This window comes from Mchenga conophoros, linkage group LG13, assembly GCF_057382185.1.
Source record: "Mchenga conophoros isolate Kocher_MC1m ecotype Shallow Benthic linkage group LG13, M_conophoros_male_GT1.1, whole genome shotgun sequence".
Classification (NCBI taxonomy): domain Eukaryota; kingdom Metazoa; phylum Chordata; class Actinopteri; order Cichliformes; family Cichlidae; genus Mchenga; species Mchenga conophoros.
In genome coordinates, this window is record NC_140538.1 from 11379189 (window position 1) to 11391691 (window position 12503).

Below are 12503 nucleotides of genomic sequence, written 5' to 3' on the forward strand. Positions count from 1 at the left end.
AGACATTTCCATCCAGCAACTTACTTTAAAAGTGGGATATGGTTTAATTTAGTTAAATCTGCAAGCTTGGGAGAAACATTATGACCTAAATATTTTATATTTCCCGATTGCAGTGGTGTAGAAGAAGAATTTAGGAAGGAGCAATTAATCGGAAGGACTGAAGATTTTGACCAGTTAATTGAATAATCTGATACTCTTGCAAAAGAGTTTATCAATGCAAATACCCCAGAAAAAGTAACACATCAACTGCATAAAGACTGATTACCAATTTTGTGTAAAGTTGCAAATAAAAATTTCCAGTTAACTCTGTCAAACGCCTTTCCTGCATCTAGAGATAATATTGTAGTTTCGATGTTTTTACTGCATGAGTAGTCAATCAAATTAAGTAATCTACGTGTATTTGTTGATGAGTGCCTACTCATGAGATGAGTGCCTTTATGAAACCAGTTTGGTCAGGATGAATTAAGAGGGGGGTTATTTTCTCTAATCTCTTTAAAAGCACTTTGCAGATTATTTTAAGGTTTACATTTATAAGGGATATTGGACGATAGCTTAAGGGGTATACAGGGTCTTTGCCCGGTTTTAGCAGGAGTTTTCAACAATTTCTGAGTAAATGAGAATGAGGGTTTGTGTTCAATGTGAAAATAACAAAAAATAATATTAAAGACATGCTTACATTTTTATTTGATTCTTTTAGTTTTATAAAGATATACTTAATTTATTAAAAAATGTGAGATGTCTGTGTTAGTGCCAATTAAGTTCCACAGTTAAATACAATATAGTCAATCAAAATAGCTTAAAAAGAAAAAAACAAATACTCACTATGAAAGAGCTATGTTTATAATAAATAAAGTAAATAAAGGAGCTTAAAAGTAAAAAATACACAACAAATCAAACACATTTGTGAAGTAAAATAAAACAACAAAATAATAATAATAATAATAATAATAATAATAATAATAATAATAATAATAATAATAATAATAATCATAATAATCATAATAACATAAAATAGCAGAATACAAATACAAATGATGCACTAAAATGTGCTGGAGGAGACAGGCCAAGCACAGGATGCTGAGGTGAGCAGTTAAGCAGCAACAGGAGAATGAAGACTTCCTGCAACTGAAAGCTAAATATTTATTTTATGGTGCAGAGGGTAGTTAATTGAGTTAACTATAATTTTTATAAAATCATCAAGTCTAATCACCTTGCATAGAACATGCCCAGTTAAAGGTTTCCGAGCAGTTTCGCTGGTGTCCACCAGAGGGCAGCACCTGTCTGATTTGTGGGTGCTGTCAGCGCTCTTCCTCTCGGTACTTTGTTTACTTCTGCTTCCGTAGCTTCTAGCTAGCGCAACCCCCGCTGTCTTTTAAACCTCTTCCCGTGCTTCTAGAGTAACACGTATTCTAAAATGTCTTCACCGCTTCTTCTCAGGGCCTTCGTGACCGAGCGCCTGACAGCCGCCGCGGAGGAAATATTTCAGGTGTTTGAGAGGACGATAGAAAAATATGAGGAAGAAGCGAGCAGCTCCCAGCAGGAGATCGAGCGACTCAGAGGTCTGCTGCTGGAGTTCATGACAAACCAGAAAAGAGGTCTGTGGGGTCTTATTTTTTACTTATCTGTGGGTGTCCGACTAGACTGGAATTATTAACCTAAAATGTAACCTTGCAGACGAAGTTTCTTTTCTGCAACGTAATTTGTGAAGTGTGTTTAATTTTATTTAACACTTTAATTTGTGCTCCAGCAACTGACTGGAAGACAGTCTAAAACTCATATTATTTCTGATTTTCCTGAATGAGGAATTTTGAAATGTTGTGAAAAAATAATAGTCAAGCATTAAGTATTTACTTAGTAGTAACTAAGGTATGGTTTGGGGCCACCTGATCCAGCACTAACTATGAACTTTATCAAAATGTCAAGTTTCTATTGTGATCTTAAAAGTAGAGAGGGTATCGGTCTCCTGAAGCCAAAGTGGGAGCTGGGTCCACAGCAGATGGTCCTGATAGTTGAAGGCCCAGCCTCCCATTCTACTTTTAAAAACTCTAGGAAGTGCAAGTAAGCCTGCAGTCTGAGAATAACACTGTTTCAATAATAAGATACTATGAGGTGTTGTTGTGGTCACTGTGTTGGGGCCTGATTATTCAAGACCTCATACTCTCATGTGAAAAAGTTGATTCACTGCACCCACATCATTCAGTAGGTTATGGAACCATTTTTAGCTGCAGTGACTTGAAATAATCGCTTTCTGTACAACTATACATCTCTCTCATCATTGTAGAGAAATTTTGTCCCACTGTCCAACATTGCTTCAGTTCATTGAGGTTTCTGGGCATTTGTTTACACACAGCTCTCTTAAGGTTCCACCACAGCATTTCAGTCAGATGAAGTCTGGACTTTGATTGCGCCACTGCAACATCTTGAATCTTTTCTTTTTCAGCCCTTCTGGTGGAGATTTGCTGCTGTGCTTGGCAATGCGTTCTGTTACATGACCCATTTTCAGCCAAGCTTCAGCTGTCAAACAGATGGCCACACATTTGTCTCTAGGATACTTTAGGACAAAGAAGTGTTCGTTTGCAAGGTGCCCAGGACCTGTGGCTGCAAAACAAGCTTTAAATCATTACCCCTCCACCACCAACAGTCGGCATGACATTGTGTCAGAAGTCGTGGGGTTTGCTCTAAGCTCTGCTGAGGCTTTCTCCTATAGAGCCTGAGATGTAGCTCTTGGGTTTCTTTCAGCTTCAGGGGGTGAGTTGGGGTGAACGTCCACTCCTGGGAAGATTGTAGTATTGTGTTAACACACACCTGAATGCTCCAGACCAGCAAACTGCTGATATCTGCTTTTTATCAGTAAATGATAAGGTTTTAATTCATTTGTATTTGATCATCTGAAAGCTTTTAAAGGACCTTTTGAGAGTAACAAACATGATTGTTAATCCTTGTTTATAGTAATAAAGTAGTAAAAGAAAGATTACATTTTCTTTTTCAGATGTTCTTCAGTTGTCTGTTTGTAAAGAGGAGTCACCGCCTGAGCAGGAGCCATGTGAGCGCACACCGAGCATCAGCGTCCATAAGAGCAATGCAGAGCCTCAACATATTAAAGAGGAAGACAGCGAACTCTGGGCTGGTCAGGAGCAAGATGAAAAACAGGCCGAAGAGTTTCATGATGCTGATGCCTCATATCCACCTCACTCTTCTGTTTGGGAGGAAAATGAGCTAGAGGACACGAAACCGTCTCTGCAGCCTGAAGTGCAAAACTGTGAACGTGATGAGGAGTTTCTGGAGGAGCAGGAAACCAGAACTGTGCAGTTCATTTTGCCTCTCACATTGACATCTTCTTCACAAACTCTAGCCCAAAGTGAAAGCGTCCAGGACGGAAGGGAAAGCGAAAGACCTGCTGCTAGTTTTTCATCAGAACAAACCCAGGCGCCCTTTAGCACTTTCAGAGAATCCACTGAGTTACCTCATTTTAACTCTGCTGCACCTGACTATCATTGCCATTTGTGCAATAAATCATTTTCCTCCAGCCATCACCTGATAAATCATGCTTTCCACGTGCATTCAGCAGACGCAGGTGCCATCTGTGCCGTGTGTGGAAAGATGTTTGAATCCACCGAAAGCCTTAACATGCACCTCAAATCGCACAAGGGCTCAAAATGTTGCCACATGTGCGGTAAGCAGTGCAACAGCACGACCGCACTGACCGAGCACATGGCGAGCCACGCCGGGGTGAAACTGCATCGTTGCCACGTGTGTGGGAAAGAGTGCAGCCGCAAAGGGGATTTAAAGATACATATGAGGATTCACACGGGCGAGAAGCCTTTCTGCTGCTCCTTTTGTTGCAAAAGTTTCACCCACAGCGGACACCTGAGGAAGCACATGAGAAGCCACACAGGCGAGAGGCCTCACCGCTGTGGTATCTGTGGCAGAGGGTTTCTACAGAGTGCACACTTGAAATATCACCTGGGGACTCACACTCAGAAATATTGACTCATTCATCCTCCTGGGCTCATATTTAATAATGAAAAATGTTCAACAGAGACGCCAAACTTTGCTGTAAAGAGCAAGAAGACCCATTATAAAGATGCTTAAAGCAAAATGTCAGTAACATTTAAAGTGGGTCTAATTCAATTATTTTTAGCTCCATGTTTTTGTTCTTGGGCATTGCATGATTCACAGTTCAAAATAATCCTTATTTATTCTATTCTGGGCCTCGGTGCAGCCCTCCAGTTCATCCACTGCCTGAAAAACATGTTTTTAGGTCCTCTGAGCAGCACCCTTGTAAAAACAAGTCTCTGCACTCAGCAGCAGGTTATTATTTTGAGAAATCAATTGAAGCATGAACTAAATTAACTTGAAATTTGATGCTGCATGTATAGAATCACCAGTTAAATCTCAAAACTAAATAAAGCACTTTAAAATGTCCGATGACTTCCCCTAAAATACATTTTTAAGGAAGGTTTTCCTCTGGAAGTTAACACTTTGTTGTTTTGTAGTTTCTCTTTAATAGCTGCTATCAGGTGACACTGTGATTAATCGTCTGTATGTTCTGATGTATCTGATTCATTTTCTTTAATAAAAATCACATGTCACTGAAAGATGTGTTATAGAAAACCAAAGTGGAGCAGAAAATGAATTCTTAACTTGGGTTTTAAATAAAAGTGTTTGTTTATAACATCGTTATAAGATGCATGAAAAGTGCTAAAGAAAGCTGCAAACCTCTTTTAAATTTAAGCAGTGTAACCAGCTAAAAAGTAAAGTGAAGGAAAAGTATTTTAACAGTTTGATGAGCGCAGGCTCTGAGCTTCACACTATGTTTCTCTTTACTGTTGACATGACCTCTGATCCCCACTTTGAGCAATAACATTGCCGATAACGTCCAGCTTGTAATGATTGCTTTTATACAACAGAATCTGATTGGTGTTAAATCATCAGTTTATTTTACTCAGAAAGAGCAAAGTGGGACACAGTGCCCTTTTCCACTCTTATTTTTCAAGTAAGCAGATGTTCAGCAGATGTGCTCTCTGGTACAGCTGCAGCTCGCCTGGTCATGCAAACTTAAAACACTGTCACACTTTCAGAGCCGTGTGCTGACCTCTTCATCAACCAGATCTCTTCTGCTCTGTGATTCATTAATTATAACCTTTATTATTAAAAGTAATTTTCCTACTAATCATCCCACTGACATTTTTTCACATATGTACTTCCTGTGATCTTTGGGTACACCAAGAATAATTTACTGTTAAGAGCAATTATAATAGCCAAATAATATCCATTCGTCCGTTCTCTTCCACTTATCCAATTCAGGGTCGTGGGGAGGCGGGAGCCTATCCCAGCACAAACACTGGGAGAACATGCAAACTCCAGTAAACATATATGACATGTTTGTGTGATAACCTATCAGGTTCAGTCCTCCTAGAACTTGCCCATATTTAAGGGCTGTCCAGGAGGCCTTCTGGTTGGATACCCAAACAATGTGAAGACATCTCTATCTGTAAGGGAGAGCCTAGACATTCTTGACAATGAGCTCATGTCTGCATACATCAACAATTTAATTTTTCAGTCACAACCCAGAGCTCATCGCCAAAGCTGAGGGTCAGAATATATATGAGCCTATAAATGGACAGCTTCATAGTGAGCTCTCTCTTCACCACTGCAGACACGATTCACCTGCAACCCCAAAACATTTATATTTTTAAAAAGCAATAACACACAACAAAGCTGCATTGTCACGTCATTAGGAACAAATAGATAGAAATGATGGAATGAAAATGATTTGTGTCTGTATAATGTTCTTCTGTGGTCTGCAAAGACCACAGTTGGTCACATTTCAACTAATTCAAAGCAGTAGGTTCTTATTACAGATGAAAGTAGCTCAGTTTCAAGCATTCGTTCATCACTACTGATTTATTTTTCTAGAAATGAAGATTTGCATACATGCAGAGTCATATTTTTCTGTGCTTCCCATCACTAAAAAAAATAATAATGAGGGTTTGGTTATACTTGATTAGTGCATTAGTGCGTACGCTGAGCTATATTTCTATGTAAAGATGGACCACGAGTGCTGAATTGTTTTTTTTTCTACTAACGGAAGAAATTCAGAATCAGCTTAAAAGTTTAAAAAACATCTACATAGCAAATCTTTTCTTTTTTTGGTTTCTGTTCCTCTGTTTCTTTTTCAGTTCTTTTTTTGGTCTCAAAAGGACACTTTTCTTTACCAGCTAGATGTTTTACATTCATCACAAGTTTGTCACTAACTTCACACTGGGCGAGAGCTCTTGGGGAGTCTGTGTGATGCACAGCCAGCAGGCTCTGGTCACATGACCTCATGTACCTGCAGAGAATCTCTGGATGTAAAAGTTCACTGGTTGTTTCTCCATCCAGACATGTTTTGCCTTCATGCTGTAGATGAGTTCAAGAGTATCTGAATGTAACTCTGAAAGTGAACAATCTTCAGATGTCAGTTTGGAAATATAACCTCCACAGTGTGCTGTAGTGGTGAATTATCATGGACTACTACAGTCTAATGAATAAGAGTGTTTATTTTCAAGATGATTGCTTCTCTCTAGAAGTGTGTTTGCTTACGGTGGGAAACTACATTGTCATTTTTACAGCACCATTCATTCAAATATGCACAGAGGTCAACGTGACAAAACACAGTTTTAAAAACAGATTTTAAAAAGTAAAAGAAGAGCTGGAATTATCATCAATTATGTGGACAAGAGAAGCCAAAAGCAGGACACCAGAGATAGAATGATTGATGAAAAAAACAAGCATTAATGCTGAAATAAGTCCAATAAAATAACAAAGTCCAGAACAAAGTAAACAGAAATCAGAAGATAAACACAAGGACCCAGGGAATAGATCCAAAACCATCGAAACAGTCTGCACACGAGTGAATGTTTGTACACTGAGCGCAGGTTGGGAAATTTGGGAGTGAATTATATCATTGTGCAATAGGTACACCTGTTCAGCTGCTCATTAACACAAATATCTAATCAGCCACATGGCAGCAACTCAATGCATTTAGACATGAAGATATAATCAAAACAACCTGTTGAAGTTAAAGCTGAGGAACAAAGTTGGTTTTTGATTTTTTAGACTGAGTGATATATATGACCTCCAGTTTACAACACAGAGAGTGTGCTGTGCAGTGTCTTGTGTGTGTTTTGATTGGTTAATAATGGAGTTTACCCTGAAGCGTTTACCCACTTTACTTTTTGCATACCTCTGTCCAGCCTGAGAAGAAAATAATTCACCACTAGGTGGTACTGCAAGAACCTTTATTTATCTATCCAACGTCTCAGTCGGTGTAAGAAAATATATTTTCCCACCTCCAGTAGTTGATTTTTGAACATTTCAATTGTTGTATTTAAGCTTGCCTCACAATCCTGCTTAATCATGACATGTAGCACATCTTAGTCAACTAAATGAACTCTGTTCATGCATTGATTTCAAAACCTTTATTAAACTTGGTATTTACTCCTCAAATGTTTTTTCTGTCATGGTTTATATTTTTTCTAGAGCTTTCATTTTTCAATTTTAATCACTCACTCTTGAGAACAGCAGCTGGAAAGCTACATTCGCCATCATCTATGACTTGTTCAGGAACTTGTTAAGCCTTTTTTTAGGCCTTTCCCGAGAATCTCTTCCATGTGGCCTAAAAGTTTCACACAGAACAGCAGCACATTCAGGAATCTCAGTGTTTGGGAAGCTGCTTCAGGCGATTCAGATTGAAAAAGCTAAAGAGCATAATCAGGCCCCAGTGACCCCAGAGCCTAAAACTAACTGCCCTAATCTGGTTATGCAACCACCCACAAAGACACGGGATCATCAGCAGACACCACTGGATCCTTGGACACTATTTCCCACATGTCTGTTCATGTCCAGCCCAAATGGGGACTCAGTGGCTCAAACCTCACCAGATAATTTGTTTACAGTTCCCTGACGTGGCTTGATGTGCTTCAACCACTACTTCATTATAGACAGTCTGAGCTACAGTAAGTAAGAGTGTATAGTCTCTATATAGCAGCAGTGTTTGATCCTAACTAAGGTTATTTGATATAATCCTCCCATACCTTGTTGAGAAAAAAAAACAGTCAAGTGGTTAATCTCCTGCGATTTAAATTATGTGAAACTTACGCAAGGGAATTGGAGGAATTTTCCTTATGTGGGTCAGGACGTGTCTCACAGTTGAGCTCATGAGAAGAAGGGTTATGCTTTTCTCAGTGTGTGTGTTTGTGTGTGTGTCTGCAGGGTATCTGAGAAGTAGTATTGTGCACTGAGTATAGTAATAAGACTTTGAATTGAGCTGGGATTCAGCCATGATCAGGAATTTTACAAATTCCAAAGAAGAAAGAATAACTGATGATGATGCTGCAGCTGGGGGTAGAAGCTGTTTCCTCACATGTCCCAGCTCTCTGCACAGAGCTGGATCAAGCAAAGCCTCGTTTGTCATCTGTAACTTTATTTATAACAAACCAGCAACATGAATAAAAAATGGAATTCGGGGTTACAAAATAAACCATCTGTGCTGTAAAGCATCCACAGAAGGCGCGCACATTTCTTATCCAACATTAAGTGAGAAAAAAACCCAACCATAAATATGATTTCCTTCTAATTTATTGGTGAGTTTCAGAATATACCATCACTAATTCAAGCAAACATTTCTCAAATTACACCCTCCTTTCTCGATCACCAAGTTAATCCCGAAAGGGAAATCGTATCTCTGCGCCGGACTTCGCTCATAAATATCAGGTTTAAGCTATTTTTTGAAAAAATATTTACTTAAAACATTTCTCACTTCTTACAGATTCGCAACATCTACTCTGTAACAATAAATACCTCTCCGTGTTTTTAATGAAAATAATGCCATATGGGTTGCATTTTCTTATCAGCACTCCCCGATAAAAAAGTCACGAAATGTTCATCCAGAACATGCCTGCGAAATATTCACTGATAGTGTATCTAATTTGTTTCCAAGTCTTTACAACGATTTGAGCCATGTTTACTTTTAAACACAGACAGCTGCAGTATATGTAGAAGATATACATGGGACCTGGGAGGATGCATACAATTAATAGTGCATAAATTAACACTCTTATGAGACTCTTATGGTTAAGAGTAGGTGGCTGCTGGTCCACAACAGTGTGAGACAGACTGTGGTGACAAAATGCATGGACGAATACTTAGATAACTGTGTCCTCTCTCTCTCTGACCCAGTATCAAGCTCTGGTTGTAGTTTTAAAAGGATTATAATCTGGTGGCTTATTTGTAAAAACCCTGGCCCGCTATTTGACGAAATCTAGACCAGTCACAGAAATCCCTTTCGCCTGCCACCCCCACCCTGCAGTCAGTAGCCCATCTATGTGTGCCAGCTGCACGAACAGGGTCTAATTTCGCGGCTGAATGAGACGAGAGAAAACAGACGAATGAACGCGTCAACGCTGTTCCCCACAAAGCTCCGTGCTGCTCGAATGTGAGGTTATCGCAGGCTGGTTGCATTAGGTAAGTCTGTGTTCCTGTCTGTTTGGGACGAGCTGGTGAAACTCCAGCAGAACCGGTGACAAGGTCAAATGCTGCGCATGGTGCTGAAAGTGCGCCAGATGACGCGTGACTGAGGGCAGAGAGCTGTACTCGAATTTTGATGTGAGGCGGAATAGCTGTGGAACAGTCCACACAAACCCCGCGTTTTTGTTGTGATAGCTGCAGAGGAAGTTGAAAGATGACTCGTTTGGACTCAACGTTGGTGCAGGCCAGAGGTTGAGACTTGTGCACGGTTTGAGTTGAGGTGCCACAGCAGGTGGCAGTGTGAGAATGGAGATCCCTCCTTTCAAATACTCACACACACACTCTATGCAGCAGGAGATAACATGAAAGAGCTCCGAGAATAGACCCCACTGATCTAAAAACACTACTGTATCATGTGAACATTTGGCTGGTGTTTTCAGTGCTCATACACCATTTCAGACTCTCTCTCTCCCTGTCCTCTGTGTGCTTGCTATAATGTTGGTGGAGTGTGTTGCACCTTTAAAGCTGCTTGCATATCAGCGCTCCTGTGGCTTTGAGAAAGCTGCTATTCTCTCAGTGATAATATGGTCTGTTGGTTTTCTCCTGCAGTGAACACAGCTGTGCATGTAAAGAGGAGCAGGTTACATCCTCACTGGAGCTGATGTTCTCAGTTCAAAAACAGTCATCAAAAATGTAGTTGATCATTAGAAGAATTGATTTGTTCTCAGTCTTATCTCACTGAAACTGAAAATATTTGGATTTGAACTTGACAAAAGATAAAGGCAAGATGACCGCAGAGCTTTGTGAACTCATGCCGCTCCTAATGTTCAGTTACTTTATAGACTTGCCAATTAAAGGAGAACTACATTTCCTATATGCTGATTATTAAAAACCCCAAACCATACAAAACCATAAACATCACTAAAACATCATCGGGTGTCAGCTATTCCTGCTCCTCCTCCTTCGGAGGTTTAAAAACATTACCGGTTTCCATAATTTAGCCATGCATTCGGAGATGCAGCTGACCTATAAGAACATAGCAGCCAAGATTCAACAAAGTGCAGTCTGGTTGCAACTGTAAGCATGTTTTGTTCTGCTCAGTTGTAGAACAGAGTTTTAGGCTGACATCTGAAATGTAATGGAGTTTAGGGAGTGGTACTTTAAGCAGTGAACCCGATCACTGGATCCAGACCTCCTCGTCCCTCCTGTAGTTTTTCCCACTTGCACTGATTTGATAAAACAATTCTGGGGGAAACTGGGAGGGGATGTCAATCAAATTCCAGGGGGAAAAGAAACCACCCCCACCCCACGTCCCCACTTTAGCAACACCCCAGTGAGTAGCACTTTACTAGTTAATGGGCCTTTGTTTGCAAAATCTGTTAAGTTTCCTATTCATTAGGAAAACAATAAAACTATGTGACATCCTGATTGTTTTCTCTTGTTCTTGTAACAGAGGCACATAGATAGAAGTGATTAGATTACAGACTGCAGAAGCCGAGGATCATTGTGAGTTTGAGCAAGATGCTGAACTCCCTACTAGCTCTGTAACCGGCCTTCAGCACCTTATTAACTGAGCCCAGTTTACTGTCCTTTTCTGCAGCTCTCTCTTTTTGATCTCCTACCAGGACGTTATGCCCTGAGACAATTATGCAGCTATAATTAGAAAGTTGAATTTGAAAATCAGACGGGGGTGGAACAGCACGTAGTGTGAGTGTGCAGCAGGGTAACATGATGCAGTGGACTAACCAAAACTGAATCAAGGTCTTAAACACAACTGACTTTATTTTGTAGAGACAAACCAATCTGTTTATGTATTTAACTGGTGAAATAGAAGGAAATGTCCTTCACAGTTTCATGAAAACAACAGTTGAAATAAATGCAAAGGAAAGGAAATCCTGTCCTGCTTTGACATGGCCCAGAGGAGGATCCCAGTGTCTTTGGTTACCTCCAAACCTTTCTTCATCTTTGGTGGCACAAACCGCTTCAGATGTCTACTTATTGTTTAATGTACACTTTATGGTCATTTTGTTAGGGACACTTGTTCAACTTAATGCATTTAGGCATGTAGACATGGTCAAGATGATCTGCTGAATGAGCAAGAATGGGGATTTAAGTGACTGTGAATGTAGCATGGTTGTTGGTCTGAGTATTGTAGAAGCTGCTGATCTGCAGAAGAGCATCTCTGAAACAGATTAGACAAATTAGACAATAGGATGTTGATCTAATGAGTCCCAGTTTCTGCTGCGACATTCGGCTGAGTCAGAATTTAGTGTAAGCAACATGAAAGTATGGATCCATCTTGGCATGTAACAAAGGTTCAGGCTAGTGCCTGTAGTGTAAGGGTGTGGGGCATATTTTCTTTGCGCACTTTGAACCCGTGGATCATTTAAACACCCAAAACCTCAGTATTGTTGCTGACCTTGTGCATCTCACTTACAGTCTACTGTAAGTAGTGCTAGTTTGTGTGCTAACATACTCAGGTGACACTGCTTTCTGCAGTGTTGTTTTACCATTAGCAAGAGCAGTTGTTTGTTGAAATGTTTTAGGGCAGTTTTGTCTTTGTGAAATGTTCAAAATAAGCATGATTAAGTGCTGAAAGACTTTAAACAATTAGTTGTGCTCATCTAAAGAAGGTTTATTTAGTTCATTATCACAAAGTAAATACCAACAAAAACAAAAGCAAGAAACAGAAAAAGTGAAACTGCAGTCAGCTAGTTATTTTAAACATCTGCATTGATAACAGTGTATCACTAGTTAAGTACTGGTTAACATGTAACTACAACTTCACAAAGCTGTTAGTATGTATACAGACTTCCATGATGGATATTATGATTAACTTACTATAGAAACAAAAGGGACAAAAGGAGGGTGTCTGAACTAAACTGAGAGGGCTTCTACAGTCACTAAAAATAAAGAAGTCTGAGATTACAAATAACCTGAGCGTATTTCTGCAGAAAATACCCAGGAATGTGGTCTGATTAAGTTTCATCAGT

General features: G+C 39.7%; 2 protein-coding genes across 4 annotated transcripts in view; both read left to right on the forward strand.

Annotated features, from left to right (window-relative positions):
- The first annotated feature begins 1325 nt into the window (after window positions 1–1325).
- LOC146560885 (uncharacterized) lies at window positions 1326–4619 on the forward strand. The gene is made up of 2 exons (XM_085296445.1): window positions 1326–1595; window positions 2990–4619. Exons 1-2 carry the CDS (start codon window positions 1415–1417, stop codon window positions 3988–3990), a joined length of 1182 nt encoding a protein of 393 aa, XP_085152571.1. The 5' UTR covers window positions 1326–1414; the 3' UTR covers window positions 3991–4619.
- A 4750-nt stretch (window positions 4620–9369) lies between these two features.
- Window positions 9370–12503, forward strand: part of LOC146560886 (equilibrative nucleoside transporter 1-like) — a 40312-nt gene continuing 37178 nt past the window's right edge. For all 3 annotated transcript variants that reach the window (XM_085296454.1, XM_085296450.1, XM_085296449.1), the window contains exon 1: window positions 9370–9507. The gene's annotated coding sequence lies outside the window, so the exon portion shown is untranslated. The remainder of the gene's footprint in view (window positions 9508–12503) is intronic.